The 27,764-nt window shown below is 41.4% G+C and overlaps 1 protein-coding gene across 1 annotated transcript; it reads right to left on the bottom strand.

Annotated features, from left to right (window-relative positions):
* Nucleotides 1-26,363, bottom strand: LOC123640518 (uncharacterized protein C3orf20 homolog). The gene is made up of 5 exons (XM_045555144.1): nt 26,170-26,363; nt 20,960-21,251; nt 15,765-15,881; nt 2,925-3,033; nt 1-194 (listed from the first exon to the last, which is right to left on the bottom strand). The coding sequence occupies exons 1-5, from the start codon at nt 26,361-26,363 to the stop codon at nt 1-3; spliced, it is 906 nt and encodes a 301-aa protein (XP_045411100.1).
* Between the last annotated feature and the right edge of the window lie 1,401 nt (nt 26,364-27,764).

Below are 27,764 nucleotides of genomic sequence, written 5' to 3'. Positions count from 1 at the left end.
TTAATCTGATGTATGTTTTATGAGATTCCTCTGGCTGCTCCGTGGAGAACAGTGGAGGGTTCCAGGAAGGTGAGTCGGGGGCTGTTTGGCAAGAGGGCGACTCTTGCCCGTGGTGGGCTGGTGGGAGAGGTCGGATTCTGGAAGCGTTAGGAAGGCAGAGGCCGCGGGATGGACGGATGGGTTGCAAACAGGGTCTGAAGAAAGATAAGTCAAGATTTATTTTCATATTGTTGGTCTAAGTAAACTGGGTGAGGGCCATTTCCTGAAATGAGGAAGGCGGGGCGGGGAGGGTGCGGCATAAAGAGTTCTGTTCTGAAAGTCAGTGAGGTCAGAGGGAGATGCTGAGTGGCCAGTTGGAATGGAGGAACCCAGGTCGGAGGAACATCGCACCCAGGGGGTTGATGTGGGAGCCAGACGCATAAGGGTGAGGTCATCTGGAGCAGGCGCAGATGGAAAAGGAAGCAGACGGGAGATGAACTACTCCAATCTCTTCCTAGAGGCCCAGTGGAACGGCCCTCTCTTCACGCTGGCTGCATAGAAAAGTCACATCAGGAGCTATTAAAAAAATAGGCTCACTCAAATCTACTGTGTGAGAATTTCCAGGGGGTGAAACCTGCTGTAGTCTTTAAAGAGTGCGGCCGGTGGACAGCCAGGTTTGCCAACTATTAGAGGGAAGGAAAAGCTGTGGTTCAGGTAGTATTTTAATAAATAGACCAGGGGCTCAACAGAACTAATAAACCCACTTAAGCCTCCACTTCTACACTCACTCACACACACTCACACATCCCCACAATCCCTATGACCTTTCCCATCACCATAACCAAAGTCTTAAAGACTAAGCTCTACACTCACATGTGAGTGTGACTCCCGTTCCCTCAAAATACTATCATCCCTCTGTGTCCTTGGTTCCACATCCATGGATTCAACTAACTGTGGATGAAAAATATTTTGGGGAAAAAAACGATAAAAAATAACAATACAGCAATCAAATTAATACAAATAAATAATACAGTATAATGACTACTTACATAGCATTTACATTCAATTAGGTATTTTAAGTAATCTAGAGATAATTTAAAGTATACGGGAGGACGTGCATAGGTTATATGCCAGTACTACATCATTTTATATAAGAGAATTGAGCAACCTTGGCCTTTGGTATTCGAGAGAGTCCTGGAACCAATCTCCCATGGATACTGAGGGATGACTGTAATAATAACTTATATGGTATTTTTTGGTTTTCAATAGCTTTGTATACATTTTCTCATTTGAACATACATTTCTCATCTGAACACACATTCTCACATCAATCCTGTGAACAACAGGTAACGATTACATTTACTTAAATTAAATCCAGCCATCATATCCAGGCCCTGTTGGTATGCTACTAATTAATTCACTTAGTCCTCACAACATTTGAACAGTAGAAGTAGGTGATTGATTATCTCCCAACTTACAGATGAGGAAACTGAGGCAAGCCACAGAAAGAAGTGGTAGCTCTGGGATTCAAACTCAAGTTTCTGACTTCATCAAATATAAGAATCTGATCACTGCTCTGCCTTATTTTGTAAAAATGGCTACTAAACTAGGTTAACTTTTATAGCACAGAACCATGACAGCCATCTCAGGAAGGAGAAGGAACAGCTGTGCATTGGGAATTCCTGATTTTGAAATAACTATCATGATATCAATCTTAAGTTGATTTTCATACTTCTTTGATAGCTACTGGTTTTGCTCTCAGAGTCTTTTATTAAAAAACCTTTTTCTTAGGGTTGCTGGTAAAAGATATGCATGCTCCTGTTCAAATATGCTTCTAAAAGCAGAGACTGGAAATAAGACAATAGGGCTATTGGCTGCTCCCACATCCAAGCTGGGCTGGCAGAATTTGGTGAGGGAGGTTATAAAGCATATCCACATTGAGAGAGGACTTTCATTTCCCTTCTGTCTATGACTAACCAGCCCCCTTAAACATCATGACTTTTTCCCAGAGTTCAGCATTACAAAATCTATGTCTCTTACCATGATTTTGATCCCTAGTTCTTAAACTTGTTTTGATAACCATATGACCTCTTGAGTTGCCGTACAGTCACAGAAGAATTTCCAAGCACAGCTTTATAGGATAAGCTCCTAGTCAAGGAAAGCCTGCATTCTAATTCCCAAGTCAAACGAGACATACCCAAACCAGCTGCTGCTAGATATTTTTGTTGGCTTTCACGGTACCAGACTTACATACTTAGAGTTAAATTTAAAGGTTTCAAAGCCATATTTAAGGCAGTACTAGACTTAGAAAGAAAACAGAATGAAAAATTTGATTATTTGTAATTATCTAAATACTAGTTGGTTTTCTTCTGACTAATTCTTAAACTCTATGCAGTATTTATTTATTTTTTCTTAGAGGAGAAAAACAGGGGCCCATAAAAATAGCTGCAAGTAGTTATGCCCCTATAGCCCGTCTTCTATGGCTCTTAGTGGGTAAAGGTGTTTAGAACAAAGCTGCTGTTTAGCTTTTAAGCATATTCTGTTTACGCTACTTCTCCCCGTCCTAAGCCTCATTTCCTCCATTTTCCCAGCCACTCTGTATGTTATCAGGCAGGGAAAAGTGGTGAAAAGGTAATTTACTTAGAAGAATAAACAGCAATTTCACTCTCACTGCTTTCCCCAGTAAAAGCCCTAATGGAAGGGTGGCCCAGCCTTCCCACCCAACAGCATTATAGAAAGGACACCAACTTTCAAAATCATTGACCTCTCAACTGCCAAGCCTTTCCATTCCTGTTGCACCATGGAGTTTGGATATGCACATATGAATTCTTGTTCAAAACTATGGCTCATGGCTACACATGATTTTGCATGTGATTGAACATATGATTCAAGTTAGGCCAATCAGACTTTCTCTCTCATGAGCTGCATCCAAAGCACAAACTTACCGAGGTAGACAACACTAGAAGCTCGTGCCAGCTGGGGGCAGTGCACTGGACGGAAGGTGCCCAGTGTCTGCTGCTGAGATCCTTGGGCCTGCCCTGGCTCCCATGTCTCCTAGGGTTTTATTAATGAGCTGATGAAGTCTGTCTTTGACTCTGTAAATTGCCCTAAATCCTTTAAACCACCACACCCCGCTCCCGCCTCCTGCCTTAAGTTGCTTGGTTTCTGTCACTTGCAACCAAAGGTCCTTAATTGATTAAGAAACAAAATGTAGACCTTTATGCCTATAAAATGAAGGATAAAACTAGGAGAAAGAATGTCAATTTCTTTCATTGTTACTACCTCTTCATTGTTATTCAATGTGTTTATATGATTAGAAGCTACATTTAGAAATTCAGAAAGGAAGGAAGCCTTTGAGCTTTGGCACAGAGTAATTTATTCAGGAACATTTGCTGGCTGAACTAAACAGATTTCTAGTTTCTGTGCTGTTTGTATAGCTCTATGCAAATCGGTTCACATCCTCTGCAGCAAAAATAATTCCTGTGACACTCTTAACCCTGATCTTTGACTACATTTTGTCCTTCTTGGTAATTTTTTAAGGGGGCATGGAGGAAAAGATCCTTTTTTTCGACCTTTTTTAAAAAATTGGACATATAATTCACATTGTATGTCCAGTTGTGCAACCATCACTACTATCTACTTCCAGAGTATTCTCCTCACCCTAAAAGGAACCCCATATCCACTAGGAGTCACTTCCCATTTCCCCCTCACCCCAGCCACTGGAAAACACGAATCTACTTTCAGTCTGTATGGATTTGCCTATTCTGGACATTTCATATACACGGAATCATATAGTATGTAGCCTTTTGTGCCTAGCTGTTTTCACTAAGCATAATGTTTTCAAGGTTCACTCTAGATGACTGTTAAAAATATGACCATTAACCAGGCTCTCATCAAATACAAAAATATATCGCAACAAAAATATAACTATATACATATATGTATATGAAAAAGTATGTATTATATGTAGGGACCACCTGGAATCATTTTTCCTTTCAGATCTTGTGATTTTGTACTCTAATGACTAGAAAGGAGGGAGGAAAAGAAGGAGGGAGGAAGGGAGGAAAGAAGGAAAGATAACAGAAAAAGAGAAAGAAAGAAAAGAGAAGGAAGCAAAACCTAGAACATTCTAAGCAACACCCTGGGGTCACCCTTTTCTGCTGCCTTCTTTCTCACTATCCCTTTTTTTTCTTATCTTACTTTCTTTTTATTAGAGCATTGATCACTCCCCAACATGATATTTGTGATTTTTTTTCTTTGTTTGTTTTTGGGTTTTTTTTGAGACAGAGTCTCACTCTGTTACCTGGGCTAGAGTGCTTTGACATCAGCCTAGCTCACAGCAACCTCAAACTCCTGGGCTCAAGCAATCCTCCTGCCTTGGCCTCCCAGAGTGCTAGGATTACAGGCATGAACCACCACACCCGGCCAACCAACATATTTGTTATTGTCTTTTGCCCTACTAGAATGTAGGCTCCAGGATAACAGGAGATTTTTGTCTTCCCTGTCAATGACTGTATCCCCAGTATCAAAGAAGAGTGTTTTGGCACATAGTAGGCACTCACTAGATATTTTTTGGGAGGAAAGGAATGAAGGAGGCCTAGTTTAAGATGAGACTCTTTAGGTAGAGAGAGGTCAGGTGACCAAGTAGCCCTGACTGTGTTCTCTAGAGTTTTCCTAGGACTGTGGCCATTATCACTGGTATCATCTTTTGGCTGCTGGGGTACTACATCCCCCTTGAACAGCGGTCCCCAACCTTTTTGGCACCAGGGACCAGTCTCATGGAAGACAATTTTTCCACAGACGGGTGGTGGGGGTGAGGAGGAGCTCAGGTGGTGATGTGAGCGATGGGAAGTGGCTGTAAATACAGATGAAGCTTTGCTCGCTCACCTGCTGCTCACCTCCTGCTGTGCACCACCCCCCCCCCCCCTTAAGTTTCATGGAAGACAATTTTTCTATAGACTGGGGAGGTGGGGGTGTGGTGGAGCTCTGCCGCCTGGTCCTTAACAGGCCACGGAGCGGTACCAGCGCTGGCAGCATGGATATTGGGGACTGCAGCCCTTGAACATTCTGGCCCAAGCAGAGTACCCTCTCCATATCCACTGCCCCATGCTCTCTCACCTGGATTGCTCAATAGCTGCCCCAAAGTACTCCCTACACACAGCTTTGTCTCTCTCCAATTCATTCTCTATATTGCAACAATAGTGATCTTTCTAAACCACGGATGTATAATCATGTCACTCACAGTTTAAAACACTTCAGTGTTTGTCATTGCTTTTAGGATCAAGTTCAGGCTCCTTCTCTTCCTCATGCTCCTCCTCCACCACCTCCTTCTCCTTTCCTTTTTTTGGCTTACAAGGCCTTGCATGATTTAGCCTAGTCTCATCTTTTGCAGCTTTCCTCACACCTTACATTTTATGATCCAAATGAATTTAGTCTTTGGACGCGTTGACTCGTAAGTACTTGAAACACCTCCAGGAGGAGAGATCCAGTATGCACTTGAGTATCTGGGTCTAAAGCACAGGTGAGAAGTCTGGACTGGTGGTGGAGATTTGGGTGTCACCAGCAAAGAGAAATAGTCACTGAATCTGTGGGAAGTAATGAGTGTGTGGACAGTTGGAAGAGGACTAATGGCAGAACACTGGGGAGTGCCAACATCCAGGAAGGGCCTCAACCAGGAATGTCCTCTTAAATATCTTGATCCCTTCATGATCCAGATCAAAAGAACTAGTTTTCCTAATTGCAGTTCATCCTTCCTCTTTCTGGTTTTTGGAGGAGAGAAAATTCTTCTCTACATTCTTTAATTTAACACTGGCTATAAATTATTATTGAAGCAAGCCTCAGCGGTTCAACAACAAACCTCAGTATCTGTCAAGACAAATACTCAGTCCGGGCGCCATGGCTCACGCCTTTAATCCTAGCACTCTGGGAGGCCGAGGTGGGTGGATTGTTTGAGCTCAGGAGTTTGAGACCAGCCTGAGCAAGAGCAAGACCCCGTCTCTACTAAAAATAGAAGGAAATTATATGGACAGCTAAAAATATATATATAGAAAAAATTAGCCGGGCATGGTGGCGCATGCCTGTAGTACCAGCTACTCGGGAGGCTGAGGCAGGAGGATCACTTGAGCCCAGGAGTTTGAGGTTGCTGTGAGCTAGGCTGATGCCACGGCACTCACTCTAGCCCGGGCAACGAAATGAGACTCTGTCTCAAAAAAAAAAAAAAAATATATATATATATATATATATATATTTTTTTTTTTTTAGAAACTGCTATTCTGTTTTCCACAGGGGCTGCACCATTTTACATTTCCGCTGCTTATTTTTTGGTGTGCAATAGAGAGAGTATTGGATTGGCAGTTGTCAGCCCCAACCTCAAGAGTGATTAGCTGTGTAATCTTGGGTAAGCCACGTCACCATCCAGATTCAAATTCCCCAGTCAAGAAGAGATAACAGACCCTTGGTTTGCTGACCTCACAAAATTGTCATAAATGTGATGCACATGCAAAATGAGACAAACAGAATGCTTAGTAAATTAAAGCAGGTTCTTCGATGTCAGCTATCATTAGTCATTTGTACTAAATCTGAGTCAAAGGAGAAAACTATGAGGTGTTAGGAATGAAAGAGCTCTTTATTAGGAAGAAAATAAATATACTATCCAGCAATGACTTTGATCTAAAGGTCTTCTTTTTCTAAAACCTAGGCAGTTGGACCTTAAATAAAGAACATTGTCCCTAAGAACAAGCGCTAAGTTACCACCAGCTTGCAAGAGGCTGAGAAAAAGGCAAATCAACACATCCAAAAGCAGCAGTGGCCGAGGTCAGTCAGCTGCTTCAGACTGAAGCTCTAAAATTCAGTGTTTTATCAGAAGCATTTAGAATTATGTTTATAATCGCCTATAAATAGGTCATTCCTAGGACAGCATGGCTTATTCCCTTTGACTGATGATAACAGTTGCTGAAATATGTCCAACAAATGTCTCCATCTGAACTTAAATCACCAGCTTAGTTTTACTTCTGTAGATTAAATAGTGGTCTCTCAAATAGGAAATAAAGGCTACATGCTGGCTTTGGGGAAAAGTTAGGGAAGCCTGTTTTATTAAATTCACTCTTTCATCACAGAGCAACTGTACAAATATTGATTTTGTAGTTATTGTAAAGGATGCAACAAAAGTAAGAAGAGCAAAGGTCTTATCTTTAGGTGATCAAAGTCTGAACTGAGGATCTCATGAGGTTAAAACGATGTAACTAAACTTTACAGTAGAGCATCCCTCTAAAGATTCTTTTTCTTAAATGCACTTAGATTTCTTCTGCCAACTCTTTCCTGCATCTATCCTGGATAGTATTCCATTTTTAAGGATGCTAAAGGCCTACAATGTTTTCATGATGTGATGCTAAGCTTCTTGACTATTAAACATAAAAGGTTATTGAGCCTACAGAGTGTTTATGTGGTCATATTGGACAGAAAAGGGACTTTCTTCCTAGGCTCCAAAACCCGAAGGTGGGGACAGAGAAGCAAAATCAGTGCTTTCTGAATCTGGCACTGAGGAGGGGGAAGGAGACATCTAGGATCATAAGGTCAAGGGGAGACTGGAACATGGGGGAAGAGGATGAGTCCTGGGAAGAGAAGTAATTGCCAAGAGAAATGGGGAGCAGAGGACGGAAGGAAAGCACCCACTCAGGGTAGCAATTCCTTCTGAGATGTCTTCTGAGAAACTCTATTCTAGCCTCTGAAAAGGAGAGCTCCCTGCTTTGTGAGACTATGTTTTCCAACATTGGACAGCTCTAATTTTTTAAATGTTCTTCTTTAAAATAATTTAATATCCAGCAACACATGATGTATTAAATACTAAAGTATGTTATATCCATATAATGGAATATTATTCAACCAACACAAATGATGCTACTGTAAAAAAATGTATGGACAAATTCTTATATTGTTATATGTATGTTGAAAGCCTAATTTGGAGCCAGGCATAGTGACAAATGCCTATAATCCTAGCACTTAGGGAGGCCGAGGGGGAGGATTGCTTGAACTCTGGAGTTTGAGACCAGCCTGGGCAACATAGCAAGACTCATCTCTACCAAAAAAAAAAAAAAAAAAAATTAGTTGGGTGTGCTGGTGCATGCCTGTAGTCCCAACTACTTGGGGGAGACTAAGGCGGGAGGATCACTTGAGCCCAGGAGTTTCAGGCTGCAGTGAGCTATGATGATGCCACTGCACTGTAGCCCAGGCAACAGAGCAAGATCCTGTCTCAAAAAAAAAAAAAAAAGCAAAAACCCTAATTTGGGGTATATGTGGGTGTGTGGGTGTGTATAAACTTTGGAAGGATATATAGGCATACCTCAGAGATATTGCAAGTTATTGCAGGTTCAGTTCCAGACCACCACAATAAAGCAAATATCACAATAAAACAAGTCACACTAATTTTCTGGTTCCCCAGTGAATATCCAAGTTATATTTATACTATACTGTAGTCTATTAAGTGTGCAACAGCATTACATCTAAATATGTACATACCTTAATTTAAAAAATATTTTATTGCTAAAAAATGCTAATGATCATCTGACCCTTCAGTGAGTCATAATCTTTTTGCCAGTGGAGGATCTTGCCTCGATGTCGAAGGCTGCTGACTGATCAAGGTGGTGGTTGCTGAACATTGGGGTGGCTGTGGCAAGTTCTTGAAATAAGACAACATTGAAGTTTGCCACACTGATTGACTCTTCCTTTCACGAAAGATTTCTCTGTAGTCTGCAATGTTGTTTGATAGCATTTTACCAACAGTAGAACTTCTTTCAAAATTGAAGTCAATCCTCTCAAACCTGCCATTGCTTTATCAACTCAGTTTATGTAATATTCTAATCCTTTGTTGTCATTTCAATTAACATTCACAGCATCTTCACTAGGAGTAGATTTCATCTCAAGAAGCCACTTTCTTTGCTCATCCATAAGAAGCAAGCCCTCATCCATTCAAGTTTTATCAAGAGATTGCAGCAATTCAGTCACATCTTCAGACTCCACTCCTAATTCTAGTTCTTTTGCTATTTCCACCACATCTGCAGTTACTTTCTCCACTGAAGTCTTGAACTCCTCAAGGTCATCCATGAGAGTTGAAATCAGCTTCTTCCAAAAATCCTGTTAATGTTGACATTTTGACCTCCTTTCATGAGTCACAAATGTTCCTAATGGCATCTAGAATGGTGAATCCTTTCCAGAAGGTTCTCAATTATTTTGCTCAGATCCATCAGAGAAATCACTATTTATATGAGCTGTAGTCTTATGAAATGTATTTCTTAAATAATAAGACTTGAAAGTTGAAATTGCTCCTTCATCCATGGCCTTCAGAATGGATGTTGTGTCAGTAGGCATGAAGACAACAGTAATCTCTTTGTACATTTCCATCAAAGCTCTTGGGTGACTAAGTGCATTGTCAACGAGCAGTAATATTTTGAAAGAAATCTTTTTTTCTGAGCAGTAGTTCTCAACAGTGTGCTTAAAATATTCAGTCAAACCATGGTATGAACAGATGTGTTGTCATCCAGGCTTTGTTGGTTTATTTATATGACACAGGCAGAGTCACTTTAGCATAATTCTTAAGGGCCCTAGGATTTTCAGAATGGTAAATGAGCACTGGCTTCAACTTAAAGTCATCAGCTGCATTAGCCCCTAACACGAGAGCTGTCCTTTGATGCTTTGAAGCCAGGCATTGACTCTCTCTAGCTCTAAAAGTCCTAGATGGCATCTCTTCCAATATAAGGCTGTCTCATCCACATTAAAAATGCATTGTTTGCAGTGGTCACCTTCATCAATTATCTTAGCTAGATCTTCTGTATAACTTGCTGCTTTACCTTGCAATTTTATGTTATGGAGACAGTTTCTTTCCTTAGACCTCATGAACCAACCTCTGGTATCTTCAAACTTTCCTTCTGCAGCTTTCTCACCTCTCTCAGCCTTTACAGAATTGGAGAGAGTTAGGGCCTTGCTGTGGAATAGGCTTTGGCTTAAGGGAATGTTGTGGCTGGTTTGATCTTCTATCCAGACTACCAAAACTTTCTCCCTACCAGCAATCAGGCTGTTTTGCTTTCTTATTTTGTGTGTTTACTGGAGTAGTACTTGTAATTTCCTTCAAGAACTTTTCCTTTGCATTCACAACTTGGCTAACTCTTAGGCCCAGTTTTCAGCTTTCGACATGCCTTCCTCACTAAGCTTAATCGTTGCTAGCTTTTGCTTTCAATTGAGAGACATGCAACTCTTCCTTTCAACTTAGACACTTAGAGGCCGTTGTAGGGATATTAATTGGCCTAATTTCAATAATGTCATGTCTCAGGGAATAGGGAAACCCAAGGAGAGGGAGAGAGATGAGGAATGGTTGGTCAGTGGAGTAACATCAAAGATCACTGATCACAGCTCACCATAACAGATATAATAAAAATGAAAACTTTAAAATGTGAGAATTACCAAAATGTAACACAGAGACACGAAGTGAGCACACGCTATAGGATAAATGGCAGTAATAGACTTGCTTGACACAGGATTGTCAAAAATCTTCAGTTTGGAAAAAATGTAGTATCTGTAAAGTGTAATAAAGCAAAATATAGTAAAATGAGGTTTACCTGTATGTGGAACCATTAACAATGTTTATTTCTGGGTAGTAGGAGTGTAAGTGACTTTTATTTCCTTCCTTATGCTTTTCTGCATTTCCCAAAATTGAGCTATACCAGTGGAACCCTCCCCACAAATAATCTGTGGTGTGGGCTTCTCACAGAGCAGTCATATAAGCCTCCACAGACCTTCATGATTGGGAAACTGAGAAGGGAGGAGAACTAGGAAGATGAGTGGATCTGTGCATCTGTCTACAGAGACAGACAAATCGGTGTTCCTGGAGCTCCTGTAGACATCACATCTCTACCCCACTCTCTTTTTAGTTTTGTTTTCATTGTGACTCACTGGTGAAAAAGGCAGACCTGTGGGGAGATGTCCAGGTTGGGTTTGCTTCCCAGGAGAAATTGCTCTACTCTGGAGAGTCCCCAAAAGTTCCCCACCTCTGCTGCCCAAGGCTTCCTCTCATAAATCCTTTTACCTCTCTGCTGATTAAATGGTTGGCCCCTGCTGGGTCGAGACTGCCAAAACCCTGATAAAATGTCCTTAACATACACTGAAGAGAATATAAAAATGCTTGTGGTTACAGTGTGCCCTAAGTAGGCCCATGCTGTCTGGTTATTCGGTAGATAAAGTTAGGAAAGGCTTTGAAGTGTCCAAAAGGCAGAGACAGGGAAGTGACTCACAGCTCAGGAGCGGCACATTCTGGCTTCCATGGCCCTTTGTTCTGTGCTGCTGGGTGTCTGTGCCAGTCTGGGGGGGAAAGCTCAATCCACAGGCAACCTGTTTGCATTTCCGACCCCTATTTGAGGTTCTCAGAACTCAGGTAGAACTCCCTTAGAAAATACTACCGCAGTTTTAGTGTAACTTAACTATTAAAAACCTTTGTTATTAAAAAACCTGAAAGCTTTATTATGTTAAGTGTAATAAAATATAAATGTACTAATTTAGCACAAATAGATTAGACCGAATAATATTAAATAAAGCAAAGGAAAAAAAAGCAACTTTAAGTCTTAAAACCTTTGGGCTATAATTTCTTAAATTGGTAATTCTATTTTAGTCTTTCCACCTGATTAAAAAGAATTGGGGACAAAGTGCCACATTAACATGGCTTCATTGCTCACAAACATTGTAATGAAGATAAATCATTATCCTCTCTGCTCCATTTCTGGGGAGAACAAAAAATAGCCCAAACCATCCTTTTTAAAGCCTCCTGAAGCAAACACTCAACTCTCTTTCTGTCTTGCCCTTTTAAAATGGGAACATGGCTAGTTCCACCATTCTGTCTCCTCTGTGGCATTATCATAACACACCTCCATCATTTCCACTGATCACCTTGAATGGTAACTACAGTATTTATTCCTGCCTATCTCTCTTTCCTCTTGAAGGCAAGGATCATGCCAGAACAGATAGAATAATGAAAATATGTGACCCCATAATTTGGAAATAACATTTCACAGAGACAATCTTGTCCCTCTTCAGAGCCCTGGATGCACGTTTGTGTAAGAATGAACACGTTGGTTAAAGAATCGTTCCATCCCAATGCATTTGAGTAAACAGCTGAAATGAATTTTCAGCTCAGTTTTTACAATGCTGTTTGCAAGCTCTTTGCTTTCATTAAAGTATCGGGAAAGTGCAGGTTAATTTATTAGGAGTAATCACACCCATTCTCTGTAGCACTTTGCCCAAAGAAACCTAGCCCAATATGGTAACATTAGAACAATTCTTTGCTGCACATTTTCCTTTGGAAGATAAAGAGAACATAGAACCATTCTGCCTCACTGCGGGAGGAAGGGCAGAGCAGTTCCCGAGGCCCTCAGGACACCAGCTGGCTGCAATCTTTCCTTTTTAGGGACCTGGCGTTTTCTGGCCCAGGGACAAAGCACATTTATTTCAGATGGATCAACACTGTCACCCAGTGGGCAGACAGCGAGGCAGGCAGACTCTGACCACCAGTATTTGACTGGGAACCTGTTTATTTCAGGTGATCAGGATTAATTGTTTATATTCCTTCTCTTACAGGGAGCTAGGATGACCTCAGCTGACAAGCCTTTGATTTGGATGTCACAGGTGAGTGCAACTGAAGGAAAACATACATTTTCATTGTGCTTATGCCTTTTTTTTTAAGCCACTAGTGAATTTATAGGAAGTGCAGGTTATAAACCAACTAAGCATGTCTGCCAAGACTGCAGGATCAAATAGGCTTGCAGCAGCAGGGTGATGTTTGGACACCTGCCAGGTACTGTGGCAGGACTCCCCACCACAGACTAAGACTCACTGTTCACAGTGACCGCGCTGTGTCTTTTGAAAACTGAAGATAGATTTGTGTATGGGTGGATTAAAATCTCAGGAAATAATTTGCTCTACTGTAGTGAAATCAGCGGATGAGCTACTCTTGTTTTCTCTGTTTTGTATATATCTCAGAAGACAAGTGTGAGATGTGGCCTCTGTCCCATCTCATTTGTACTGAGTCCCCTTCTCTAAGCTGTCATTTGACACTTGCAACAAGCTGGCTTACTTTGCACATTGAAGTAAGCAGCTCTGTGCCTTCTTGCTAAATATACATTTAAATTAGTTTCTTCTCCCCAGCTGGAACTCATCAACAAAGTGAAAGCATTCATCTGGTATCATTTTACACTTCTTAAGCATGTCCAAAGTGGTAAGGGCTGAGACTTTACCTTGTAGGAGCTCTAGAAGAGTCTTGATTAAAAGCAAAATCTCCGGGCCAGGCCTGGTGGCCCACGCCTGTAATCCTAGCACTCCAGGAGGCTGAGGCCAGAGGATTGCTTGAGCTCAGGAGTTCAAGACCAGCCTGAGCAAGAATGAGAACCGCCCCCCCTCTTGAGTTCCCCCATATCTACTAAAAATAGAGGGCATTGTGGCATGTGCCTGTAGTTCCAGCTACTAGGGAGGCTGAGGCAGGAAATTCCTTTAGCCCAGGAGTTTGAGGTTGCAGTGAGCTACAATGATGCCACTGCACTCTACCCAGGGTGACAAAGTGAGACTGTGCCTCAAAAAAAAAAAAAAAAGTACACATGAATAATAACTTAGCACAGTGCCTGGGCACATATTTAAAAGCCAATAAACATTAGTGTTACCATTATCATAATTTTTACAATGACAGCCATCGTATTATTATTCCCCAAATGCAGCTTTCATAAAGTACCTCTAGACTAGCAGATAAAATCATGTTTGTTTGTTTTTTTTTTTTTTTAGCTGGAAGGGTCCTGAGAGATCATCCAGTCACTCCTTCTCATTAAACTCACCCAGAGAAGCTTTTAAAAAACATTGATACCCCAGAATAGCCAGACAAAAGAATACTTATATGAATCCTTTTAGATAAAATTCTAGAAAAGGCAAACTTAATCTACAGTGACAGCAGATCAGTGGTTGCCTGGGGATGAAGTTGGAAGAACTGACAGCTAATGGGCCAAAGGAAACTTTCTGGGGTGATGGCCATGTTTTCTATCTTGATCGTGGAGGTGCTTACACAGGTATATGCATTTGTCACAACTCATCAGAGCTGTTCACTTAAAATGAGCACAGTACACTGTGTGTAAACTGTATCATAATAAAGAGAATACTGATGCTGGGTCTCACCCACAGAAATGCTAATTGTTTGAGGGTGAGGCCCAGAAATCATTATTTTTTTCAGGCACTCAGGGCATCAGCTAGGGTTGACAGCCACTGATCTAATCCAGTCTTTCCCTCTTCCAGATGAGATTAACCCAGACAAATACAGCTGGTTATAGTGGAAGGTCAAAGACTAAAAACTAGGTCTCCCAGCTCGTTGTTTTCCAAACCTTACCTTACAACATTTCATTTGCCTGGAACCCCTTTCTTCTCCTCCTTCTTTTCATCTCTCTCTGTTAAAATCCCACCCACCTTTAGGGCCTGGTATGCTATTGGCTTTGGCCAATAGCATGACCAATAGCATACTGCATGACATTTGAGGCCAGGCTTTAAGAAATGTACAGTTTCCATCTTCACCTTTTGGAACATTCCTTCTTCAAACAGACACCATGCTGGAGGAACCCCAAACAGCTATGTGGAAAGCTATGACACTTCTCACGAAGCCTCGGGGTGTGGCTCTCCCCACTGAACTAAGTGCTTCTTGGCAGAAGGGATGGTGGCTTATTTTATTATTGATTGACTGAGTGAGTGAGTGTATCTTCAGGAGCCAATACTGTGTTGGTCACAGAGTAGTCGATAAACATTTGTTGAACTGAAAAATTGGTAGAAGGGAATTAACATTTATTAAGTGCCTACAGTGTGCCAGGAATTGAAATAAGCACTTTGTGCACATTGTCTCACTGAGTTTTTACCATAATTTTATGAGTTATAATTTCTTCCTTTTTTTTGAGACAGAGTCTCACTCTGTTGCCCTGTGTAGAGTGCAGTGGTGTCATTGTGGCTCACTGCAGCCTCAAACTCCTGGGCTCAAGCAATCCTCCTGCCTCAGCCTCCTGAGTAGCTGGGCCTACAGGCACACATCATGATGCCTGGCTAATTTTTCTATTTTTAGTAGAGACGGGGTCTCACTTTTTCTCAGGTTGGTCTCGAACTCCTGAGCTCATGCAATCTCTGGCCTCGGCCTCCCAGAGTGCTAGGACTATAGGAGCCACCACACCGGCAATTTCCTCTTTTTGAAAGGGAGGAAACAGGCTCAGAGAGGCTTAATAATTTGCCCAAGGTCACACAGCAAGCAAATAGTAGAACCAGGGTTTGGACTCAGAACTGTTACTTTTCAAAGTCCATGCTTTCTCTACCAAACTAGGCTGTCTCACTGATGGTAGTTATTCTACTGGGGCTTAAATTATGGATTTTTATGTACCCTTATTTCCTCAACTAGGTTATAAGCTTCTCAAAGGTGAGAATTAAATTGTAGCACTTAAAACAATTTCCATATGAACTCATGAGATGGATGATTGGCCACCTCAGTTTTAACAGAGTATCCAGTTTTTAACTTCATTAAAGTAACAGTAAGGATAGTCCAACAGTTATAAGATTTGCCAGTTACAACCTGCAGTTATAAGAAGACCTGTAATCAAGGGTTATCACAGAAGGTTGTGATTCGAGTTGAGCTATTTTTGCACTCCCTCTAGCCTTCTGTTGACTATATGAATGATCCCCAAGTCATGCAAGCATCATACATAATCAGTTAAAAGAGTCATATGTCTCAAAGCACATACCAAAAAAATTCCTGGGATGACATTGTGCCTTTGAACCAGAAGTGGACAATTGCTGCCTGTAAATTTAGATGCAGAGGTGATGTTGTACTTGAGCAATCGAAAGGAATCCAAATGACTCTACAAGAAAAAAAAAATTAGTTGTAAAGATATTAAATCCCAGGCAATAAATCTTTTATTCCATTGGCAGTATTTGCATCCTTGAACCAAAAATTCTAAACTCTATCCTCGCTACTCCATTAAAAATGCTTTCAAAAGCTTACCAAAGACCTTGGTGTTGCCACTAGACATTTTCATGTTTCTTATATTACTTGGCCTCTAAATGGCATTTGAAATCATTGAAAGGACCCTCCTTCACCAGCTCTTTCCTGGGCTTCTCTGGCCTCTTTCTCTTGTATCTTCTTCCTGTTTCTCTAAGCCTTCCTTGCTAGTTTTCATCATGCACAACTTTTTCCCACTTGTCGTCTAGATATTTACTGTACTATTAATAAAAGCTCCAGTCTGGTCTCCTGCCATTCAGTCTCTTCACACATTCCTTGGGTGACCCATAATTCTAACTACTATGTTAGAATTTATGTCTGCCAAATGACGAGATGTCTACCAAAGCTACTGCTCTCCTCTGAGTGCCAGACCTGTGCATGGAATTGCCTGTTTCTGGATGGCTCCATAGTGATGTTACTCGGGTACCTCAAACTCAACCTGTCCAGCCTGAACTTTTCATCTTTTTCTTCAAATGTTCTTATGGCGAATTAAAGATGGCTGTAAATTCTTTGTTGCTCCACCCATCCAGAGATGGGAGTCTGTTTTTACTCCCCTTCAATCTGGGCTGACCTGTGACAGGCTTTGACAAATAGCTATTGCGTAACGTTTGAGACCAGGCATTAAAAGATGCATAGCTTCCATCTTCACCTCTTGGAACATTTCTTCTTCAAACAGACACCATGTTCTGAGGAGACCCAAGCAGCTACGTGGAAAGGCTCTCGTAAGGAGAACAGAGACCCCTGGCCAACGGCCAGAACTGAGCTCCCACATGGCAGCAGCGCCACCTGCCAGCCCTGTGAATGAAGCTCTTTTTGAGGCTGCTCTCCAGCCGCACTCAAACTGCCCCAGCGTTGCTACGTGAAGCAGAGTCAAGCCATCCCTGCTAAGTCCTGAGCAGGGTCCTAAGTAAATATGTGGCGGTTATTTTAAGCTTCAAAGTTTTGGGGTGGTTTGTTATGCAGTAATAGATAACTGAGACATTTCTTATCCTCCTCCTCTGAATTCTCTATCTCAAAAAATAGTGCTGCTCTTCTTCTAATTGTCCAAATGAGAAGCTGAAAGACACCTGAAATTCTTCTCTCACTTAACACGTCAAATCTTACAGAGTCTCGCTTCTATTAATAACTATCACTCATACCCAGCATCCTTGTCCATTCTCACTGTCACTGCCTGATCATTTCTCACCTGGTTAAATGTGACAGATCTCGCTGTCACTCTGACCTTTCCCCTATCATTCTGTCAAAATGATCCTTTTAAAAGACAAAACCTCTTTATGTCACTTGTATGCTTAAAATCCTTTAATGGCCAGGCATTGTGGTGCACACCTGTAACCCCAGCTACTGAGGGCTGAGGCAGGAGGATCACTTGAGCCCAAGAGTTGGAGGTTACAGGGAGCTATGATCACACCACTGCACTTCAGCCTGGGTGACAGAGCAAGACCCCATCTCTAAAAAAAAATAAAAATTTTTTAAAAGCCTTTAATGAATCCTCCTGCTTTTCAAGGAGAATTCAAATTCCTTATCAAATCTCACCATCAGGCTTCCAGGAACCTGTCTAGCTGCCAGCTCCCTCAACATGCACCCCCCAATCCTGACTTACTTCCCATCTCCCAGATTCAGCTGACTGTCTTCTCTCCTCTTGCTCTCCAACATGCAGTTTTCCAACATGCCATCCAAAATGCAGAGCGCGGGTGATGTCTTCCATCTAACTCTCACTAGTCCTACAAGATGCTTCTTGCCCGGATGCTCTGTTTAGACTTCTGACCCAGCCTTCATCTTCCCATGTGGTGACTGTCTGGTCTTAGAATTGTCTTTTCCTTGAGGACAAGATCAGAGTCAAATTCGTTTTTCTTTCTCCAATTCCTATCACGCTCCTGAGCATGTTGTACAAGCTCGGTAAATGTTTGTCTGAATTAATAAATATATAGAACTGTGCTATCAAAAATGCTTCTTAGATTGATCATCTCCAAGGAGATATTCCTAGTATGATGAGTGTATTTCTTCATGGTTAAAAGGGTTCAGCCAGGCATGGCAGCCTTTATCAGCTGAGCATAATATGAAGCCTCTCGCACGCCTCCTGCCTCCACGTGTGAGCACGAGCTGCATATGAACCATTCTTCCCAATCCATTCACCTCATTTGCTGCACTCTTTACCCCCTGAGCTGCTGGCTTTTCTACTACACACCACTGTGTGGCACGGCACGGTGCTTAAGAGTGTGTGTCCTGGAGTGAGACTGCCTGGTCCGCAGCTCAGGCCCACCGCTTCCAGCTGCGTAACCCTGGACAAGTAACTTAATCGTCCCTGTCTCAGCTGCTGACCCATGCTCAATGGACTCATGCAGAGGGCCAGCCATTTAGGGTTCTTTTGAGGATTAAATGATACTCCATGTAAACAGTGGTCACAACACAGGAAGTGCTCAATAAGTATTTGCTCTCTTGCTTATTCCTACCTTGCCGTTTCTGATCAGTGCAGCAAACATACCCTTTATTAGGTGCCAGGCAAGAGGTGGGGGTACATAAATAAGACCCTTTCTATACCAACGATATCATAGCCTGTGGGATTTGATGCACCTTGTTGTCCCAGTGAGGAGTGTGACTCCTCTGGACTGTGACTCTGCCCTCCTTATCCACTCAGCTTGTCTGTCTCTTCAGATGAAACCTAGCTCAGCTCACAAGCCTGTGGTCCTAGAAACACCTCCAGTGAGACCAAGAAAGAATTGGCAGTGACCATGGCCATCAGACTGAGGGGCCACTCACTCACTCATTGGTTCATTTATTCATTCAACAAATATGTTTTAAATGTTTACTATGAGCTACGCCCAAGAATAGGTTCTGGGGCCGAGGTGGTGAACAAAACACAGTCTTGCCATCAAGAAGCTTCCAGTCTATAGGCAGAGGATTCCAGCTTCAAGTCAGGCTAGGAGGATGAGGCTGTCTTCCCTGTTTTCCCAGAACCCACCACACACCCTCTGTGGCTCAGGCCACCCTTTTAGGGGCTTTGTCTACACCCTGATGCTTCCACCAGAGTACCTGCTGAAATCCCACTGCTGTTCAGCTTCCAAGTACAGCTCAATAATTTCACCACCATGCAGGCCTTGTGATTCCCTGGTTAGATGAGATGAAAGAGAATGAGAAAGCCAAGGCTCTGGTCCAGCCAGGCAGCCCTTTTGGAGGAGACTAGAGTTCTTGGCGAAGTTGTCCATGTTTTATAATGGTTTTCATTCTTATTTGTATTTGCTGTACGTTCTCGGTCATGAAATCATTCCTCTCCTTTTTCTGATGTGAAAAATAATCTACTTTTTGGAAGCTTAGGGTACTCAGCCATTTATGCCCAGATTCTCTTTCTTCTGCATTCAGTGTTAAAAAATGACATATCACCTCCTTGCAAGGTTGCTATCAACCCTACTGGACACAATAATATTTCCTTAGTCAAAATTTATATTTTAATTTGTTTATGCACTGCATTTTTAGCAAAAGATCTGATGTGGTTTGTAGGAAGCAAGTATAGTGTAAGAGAAAATTATAAATTAAAAAATATAATCAGAAAATTTCAATATAAAAAGAAGCTCTAGATCCAAAAGAAGAAATGGATTTCGGGTAAGTGGTCTATAAGTTCTTGCCCTTTTATTATAGTTCACTCTTAGATTTTGTACTTTCAGGCAAAAGTGAAAAGAGAAACAAGGTGGGCACCAAAAATCTCCCTACCGGGGGAGAGGAAACATACAACATCCTCATGGGAAGTAAAGCTTTTCTAGCTTCTCATTCAGAGAGATGATTTTCACATTGGGCTTCACACAGGGGATGCGAGGCCTGTAGCAAATATTGTAATATCCCTCAAAAGGAGCTCAGGGAGTATTTAAGGCAACACCCTAAAAGGCAACTCAATGAGAGTAGTTCAATACTTTGGCACAGCCCAAGCTTACAGTTCACACATGCTTCAGTATGGTAGAAAACAAGACCTGGGCTTTCTAACCTATCCCCAGGGGTTGGATGGGGAGCTGAACAGGCAGGGTGGGGACAGCCCCAGTGGGAGTGGCCCTCAATGTCATGCTAAGGAACATGGACTTGACTCAAAGGGAAGTTCCTGGAGGGTTTCAAGCAGGAGAACAAAATGTAGTCATGTTCATATATTAAAAAGAACACCCTGAAGTGGATAGGAAATATCATAGGAAACAAGACAGAAGCAGGAAAAACAGCTGCAGAGGGAATTGGGAAAAACCAGGTGGGAGGTGAAGAAGGCCTAACATAAGCAGAAGCAGTGGGATTGGAAAGAAGGGGCAGTTAGAAAAAAAGTCACAGTGATAGAATCCATAAGGCTTAGTGACTTATGAAATGTAGAAGAGGTTTCATGAGTGGCTACTGAGATCAACTGGTAGTGGCTACTTAGAGTAAAACCAGAAAAAAAGAAGTTAGGGCCCAGTCTAGGCTCCCTTGAAAAGAATGATGGATTAGTAATGTCTGCCAGGGATGCAGAATGGGAGAATGTAGACACATGACTGGTATCCACAAGTCCTATTATTTGGCTGAGGAAGCACTAAAATGAACTGTATGTTTCAAAAAGTGCACAACTGTGTGATTCCATGAAGATCTAGAACAGACAAAACTAATTTATGATGATAAAAGTCAGTGGTTACCTAGGGATGGGCAGGTGGGTGGGTTATTGACTAAGAAGCTATAGGAGAAACCTTTTTCCAGCCTGAATATCTTCTATATCTTGATCTGGGTGGTGATTACACCAGTGTACACATCCTAATATTAATAACTCATGGAGCTATAGACCCTTAAGATTTGTGACCTTTTTTACATGAATGTGTACCTCAATAAGAAGGTAGGGGGGCATCCCTTCTATGATCCTCTCTGTAGCTAAGGAAATTTATTAAGATGAAACACACAAATAAACATTTTCCCACAATTTGTCTTTATACACATGATATCCACCTGAATGCAAGGCATGCTTCTAGATCTATTCAGTTCTCTATATACTTTGGCCACCTCATTTATATTCTTGTCCTTCTTGGCTGAGAACACACAGACTATGATGATCTGATCCACAGAGGACAGCTGCCTGCTTATAAGGCGATCATACTCCAGGTCTGTCACTTCAGCGATGCTGTGAGGGCTACATCGACATATGTCCCCTTCTTTCCCACACAATATTCTCCTTAGGACTGCAGGACAAATCAGCTGTGAAGCAAACCATGTATCTTTGCTCTCCATGAGAAGAGGAACCCTAGAAAAGTAGTGGTTGGAAATCATGTCAAAGAACTGAAACATCCCTGAATTGAAAGTGGCTGTTTTGGTAAAGCACTGACATTTAATTCTGAACAGAATTTTATTTGCCAACACAGAAAAATACTTGTTGATACACTAAAATGTAAGCCTTTTCGGCTACACGGGCACCTACGGCTCTGAAACAAACAAGCTGTGTGTTCAGAGGACCAATTAATCCAAATGATTGCAAATAATTAACCAGTAAGAATGATTAATTAGAGTGTTAATTGCAAGAGGAATGAGCACAAGGCTAGTCTATAAGATACTTATTAATACTTTTATTCTCTTAGAGATGAGAAAATTGAGGGCTCTGGAAATTTAGTAATTTGACCAAAAACATATAAGTAGTAAATAACAGAGCTATGATTTGAACCCATGTTTTTTTTTCCTATTATAATACTGCTATCTTGCTGACTCCTGAAGATGAAATACCTATAACATACTTCTGAATTGGTTTATTATGTCTATTAATAGACTGCATAAGCCATGCAACCCAATAGCCAGAACAGAAATCAGAAAGCTAAGCTTGGACCCATCATCTGTCACTTACTCTCAATGTGACTGTAAATCTTCTGACTTCTTTGTGCCTCAGTACTAACATCTGTTATGTAGGGGTAAATTCATGTTTCCACAAATCTTCCAGGGAGATTATGAAGCTTATAAAACCACATTTCATAAATTTTAATTAGCTTAAAGAATTTTTCTGAGATGCTAAAATTTGTTTTAAAATATAATGTTTTAATCAAGTTATTTAAAACTGGCATTCCTGGGTAGCTAGAAGAGTACATATTATTGTCATTAAAATATTCACTATTGGCTTCAGTTTCTTCACCCTAAAGCTGAGTGTTGTGAACTCAATGCTTGAGTCCTCCCAAAATTTTTATGTTGATGCCCTAATCCTCAAGATATTTGGAGATAGGGCCTCTATGGAGGGAATCAGGGTTAAATGATGTCATAAGAGTGAGTCCCTGATCTGATAGGATTAGTTTCCTTATAAGAAGAGGACACCAAAGAGCTGGCTTTTGCTATCTCTGCCATATGAGGACACAGCAAGAAGGTGGCCATCTGCAAGCCAGGAAGAGAGCTCTCATAGGAACCAACCTGGTCATGGACTTCCAGAACTGTGAGAAAATTAATTTCTGTTGTTTAAGTCACCCAATCTGTGGTATTTTGTCAAAGCAGCTCAAGCAGACTAATACACTAAGAAACATAATGTGATAAATGACCAGTATGTTTGTTGAAGTCATGCTTTTTGAAATGTCCTGATGCCTCCCCTAAGTAGAAACACATTTCTATGAAAGGACGATTACATACAGTATTTACTTGTCGTAAGAAAACCCATGCATGTAAATATAGTGCATTATTTCAGCACTTGCCTTAATGCCCCACCAGATCTGTTTTCAATGTTTTTTTCCTCCTTTTTCAGCAAAATATTTATTAGTGAATTTAGATACAGGCTAACTTAGAAATGGATCTTCTTTTATGGGAAAAAAAGGGCAAATAATACCAGTAGAATATTGTTTGTCTGAAATGTTCAGAATCTGGTCAGGTTGGTATTAAATTATACTAAAAGTTTATGTGTGTTGGTATGTGCATATAATGGAACAGTTCACATATTCATAAAAATATGAAAAATAATATAACAAACACCCTTGTATACACTACCTAGTTTTATTGAATCTTAATATTTTACTCCATTTGCTATATATACATATATATATATACACATATATACATATATATATATATATATATATATATATATATATATATATATATATTGTTTTTTCATTGTTAGAGTTTCAGATACAACTGACGGCCCCAAGGATCCCTGCCTGATTTCAATCAATTTTTTACCCTGATTTTGGTTTATGTCATTCTCATGCATGTCATATGAATATATTATAATTCATAATCTATCAGGATTAGGATTTTTATTTACAAGCAGCAGAAACAAACTAGTTAATTTAAGCAAACAAAGAAAAAAGAGTTTATTAGAGAACTTGGAAAATCTTTTCAAGAGTGGAAGACTAAGGCTTGCAGGATCCACTGCTAGGGAAAATGTCCCTAATCATGCTGTAGAATGTGTCTAGTAGTGACACCACAGCCGTAGCTGCTGGGCAGACCCTACAGGTTGCACTGCTGATCCTGTTGACCCAGGACACTGCTGTGGGAACCACAGCCACTGCAGCCTCTGGAAGCCACATGCTACTACTGCCCTTCCTCCCAGGGGAGTCTGGGCAGCCCCTGAAGCTGGGTGAAAGGCTGGGGCAGGCACAACTGATTGGTGGAGCCTATCACGTGCCTGGGCCCTAGCTGCAGGGGAGACTGGAAATTAAGAATCTGGCATTATCAGTTTCTATCTTGGGAGTGGACTCTGCCTCTGCAGGTAGGGGAGTCCTCACACACAGGAGGGAGGTACAGATGCTGCATGGTCAGAGCAAATGGCAGTTGTCCACAACAGACCATTTACACATTCTCTTGTGTAAGAGATATACATACTTATAGGTAGTTTCCAGTTTTTCTACTATTGCAAACTGCTGCAATGAAATTTTTGTACATTTCCTAGGGTATAGAGTTTCTCTGGATTACAACATATTTGCCTCTTCAACTTTACTAGGTATTGCCATATTGTTCACCAAAGAGTCTATTTGCCAATCATATGTTTTGCTAGTATTTTTTCCCTGTCTAGTGGCTTGTCTTTTTGTTTATGGTGTGTTTTTACTGTATGGGAGATTTTCATTTTAATGTAAACTGATCAACCTTTTCTCTTATAATTGCATTTTTTTGTGTGTTCATTTGGTTTAAGAATTTGTTTTCTACCTTGAGGTGATAAAAAATATTCTCCTTATGTTTTCTTCTAAATGTTTTTTTGTTTTTGTTTTTGAGACAGAGTCTCACTCTCTTGCCCCAGGTAGAGTGCAGTGGTATCATCACAGCTTACCACAATCTCAAACTCCTGGGCTCAGGTGATCCTACTGCCTCAGCCTCCTGGCTAATTTTTCTGGTTTTTTTTTTGTAGAGATAGGGTCTTGCTAGGTTGCACAGGCTGGTCTTAAACTCCTGGCCTCAAGTGATCCTCCCACTTTGGCTTCCCAAAGTGTAGGATTACAGGCGTGGGCCACCACGCCCATCCTTCTTTGAGTAGTTTTGAAAGTTTGAACAGATGTTTTAGAGCTGCCTCCCACAGTGCCTGCTCACTTCATTATTGCAGATTTTTAAGGATTGGTTAATTTTGTTACTTGCATACAGTTCTGGCCTGGAGTCAAGGGGCCATAATCTGGCCCCAACCCTGCCTATTGTCTCTGTCTTCCACACCCAAAGCTCCAGCAAAACCAAGCTGCTCAGCATTCCTCCAATTTGCCTGACATCCCTCCTATAGGACTTTTCTCAAATTCTTGCTCTGCTGCTCACTAGCTGTGTCTTTGGGCAAATTATTTAACTTCTCTGAGCTCAGTTTCCTTAGCCCTAAAATAGGGATGGGGAGGACAGTGAGGGATTAATTACAGTTACCCCTGAGATGTGTCATGAACCTTAAATGAAATCCTGCAAGCACAGTGTTTAACACGGTGCCTAGTGTATAGTAAGTGTTCAGTAAATGCTAACCATCCCTGACGTGGTTAGTATTATTATTGCCCTTCTCATCACTCATCTCTCCACCTAGAATGCTTTTCCTTCCTGCTTGATATTCAAATTCTCTCACTTTACTCAAGACTCTAGTCAAGTGCTCCCTAAAAAATCCTTCCTTTCCAAAAATACTCTCCCTCCCCAAAACTTCTTTAGCATTCTATCTACATATAATAGCTCTGCTAGCACTTTCTTCCTTATTTTCCATTTATTAATAGTATACAGTACATCTTAAGTCTTCCTGCAGACTTGAAGCCTCAGAGGACAGGGGCCAAGTCTTTATGTTGCTGGCTGTGCCTGGCCCACAGCAACATAAAGCAGGTGACAGCTGCTGGTTGCATGAACTCATTCCATGTCCAGGTGTCTGTCTGACAGCACTGCTCTGTTTAGCAGCATTAGTGAGGCACAATGGCAAGACTTCAGATACAGGAAACATTTCCCTCATTGTATTTACAACCTTTCTTTAAATGTATGGTCTTCACCAAATGTTAGTGAAGTGATATTAGGTTTGGGATTCTCAGCTCCTGGGGCCCTTGGCAGATGTGTGTCCAGCTGTTTGCAGTACTGTGTGGTGGGAGGGGGTGAGGTGTCTCCTCTGGCTTTTGACAGCTGCCGCTAAGTGGAGAGACAACCAACTTGCTCCTCCAGGGTCCCCTCCCCCCATTCTACCTAGACCTGAACACAGGTGACACCAAGGCCTTGTCCACCTGACGTAGGAACCATTCCTGTTTGCCAGTTCACCCCAGAGATACAAAAGCGTAGAGAACCAAGCTTTTTATGCTGATGAAGAAAACAAGAGCACATTTCCCTCAGAAGAACTGGTATGAGAAGAGCAGGAGAAGCAGTAACTTGTGGCACTTATATACTATCAGCAAGCATACAGTAAGGAATTTTCAGCATAGGGTCAGTTTTAAAGAAGCGTTCATAAAGGGGTGAAAACAAAGTGAGTCTTGTTCCTGATTGATTCGAATTCCACTGCTAAATGGGAGGCCTCGTAGGAAACAGATTGAAGAGAACTCAAATGCTTGAACCTAGGCATGCAAGTTTGTCCCCGTTTTAGGAAATATTTTCATTGATTACATCAAAGTGGCAAGTCCTTAACTCAGCCTGCTTAGAAAGAACCCTTGTGTCAAGCAACTTAACAACAGGCCTTGCTCAGCATTTGCAAGTGAACTGAATAAGACATTCACGTAATGCCCTTTCAAACATAAGCTGGACTGTGAACTATTAAGACAGATGAGGCTGGTTACCGGAAGGGCCGATTGCTGGCTGGGGTCCTCTGGGTGCGACGGAGAGGCAAAGGCTTAAAGACACCCTTCAGCTCCAGGAAAGTATTTCGGTATCGAAGATACTCCTTCTCTTCGTCTTTTTCGTTTGCTCCTTGTTTCAGAGGAAGGTTTGCTGAAGAGACTTCTTGTTTCCTGACTACTTTGTGTGGAAACATGGGTACTTTGCAAATGTGCAGTGATTCCATTCCTGAAATATAAACATGCCACTGAAATATAAACATCCCAGCCTTAGTAGAACAAGGCATCCGCAGGCTGAGCCGTAGGGGTCAAGTTGCCTGCTATAGCCTGGATGCTCCTTCATGCATTTACAGAACTTCCTTTCTGTGGGTTCTTTCCTTTTAAATGCACCTCTTGGTCTGCTCAGAGGATACATGGCATCTATGTAATAAGCAAGGAATATTTCTAGGCTATCAGCAAATCTAATCCATAGAAGTTGTGCTTACCTTATGCTAGGAAATGAGCCAAGAACTTTAAATACATTATCCCATTGAAGTAAGTACCCCCATGAGTTGAGTACTCTTATTTTCATGATATCATAGGCAAGTCCAAGTCACCCAGCTAGACAGAGGCACAATCAGGCTTTGGACAGGTCTATTTGATTCTCAAGACTGTGCTTTTCCCATGCTATGTATAGATCAGTACTTCCCAAACTATTTTTTTAATCACATAGAAAACTACAAACTGTAAAGCCTTATATAGAGAGATTCTTATCATAGAAAATCTGATATTTAAAAAAGAAAATATGTATTTGTGCAGCACATTGGGATAAATTTACTAGGCAGCTTGTAAGTGGAGGCCACAATCCCAGGGGCTTAATCACCCAGCCTAGCTGGGCGGCTCTGAGGGCTGAGAATTTCCATTTCTCGGTTCCTGTGTAAAACATTTGTGGCATAACCCTTGGGAAGCTCTGCTGTATGCCACCGTATGTAGCAAACTACCTCCTCAAATGGAGGCACTTGCCTTTGGATTTAGCACATAGCCCATGCTCGTTATTTACGGGTTCCACATTTATGATATGCCTACTCGCTAAAATTTATCTGTAACCCCAAAGTCAGTATGCATGGAACGCTTGTGGTCATTTGCAGATGTGTGCAGAGCAGTGAAAACTTTGAGTTGCCTCTTATGCATGTTCATAGCTGAAGTGGAACAAGCCATGCTCTGCCTGATTTCAGCTCTCAGACTGTAAATAAGCATCCTCATCACGGTCTACTTAATGTCAGGTTTTTTGCATTTTTGTGCTTTTTGTTGGTGATTTTGCTGTTTCAAATGGCCTGCAAGTGTCACACTAAAGTGCTGTCTATGTTCCTAACCTCAAGAAGGCTGTGATGTGCTGTAAGGAAAAAATACATGTGTTAGATAAGCTTCTTTCGGGCATGACTTACAGCACTGTTGGCCATGAATTCGATGTTAATGTATCAACAACATATATTAAATGAGGTGTCTTTAGACAGAAACACACATAAAATAAGGTTATCTATTGACCAACTGATGACCCTGTGAGCTACCCCTATGAGCAATGGTTCAGTATTCACTAAGTTAGCATTTGCACAGACTTT

This window comes from Lemur catta, chromosome 6 (assembly GCF_020740605.2).
Source record: "Lemur catta isolate mLemCat1 chromosome 6, mLemCat1.pri, whole genome shotgun sequence".
NCBI lineage: Eukaryota > Metazoa > Chordata > Mammalia > Primates > Lemuridae > Lemur > Lemur catta.
The sequence above is the reverse complement of the archived record's forward strand: the minus strand, read 5'-3'. Positions and strand labels throughout refer to the sequence as shown.

Bases quoted from the DNA above. Each gene is read 5' to 3' on its own strand.
- LOC123640518 (XM_045555144.1), bottom strand. From the start codon at position 26,363: ATGTTTCCACACAAAGTAGTCAGGAAACAAGAAGTCTCTTCAGCAAAC. The intron at 15,882-20,959 runs GTGGATATCATG...TTTTTCTTGTAG, and splicing joins GAAGCATGCCTTGCATTCAG to AGTCATTTGGATTCCTTTCG. The intron at 3,034-15,764 runs GTATGTGCTTTG...ATAAAACCCTAG, and splicing joins TCATCCCAGGAATTTTTTTG to GAGACATGGGAGCCAGGGCA.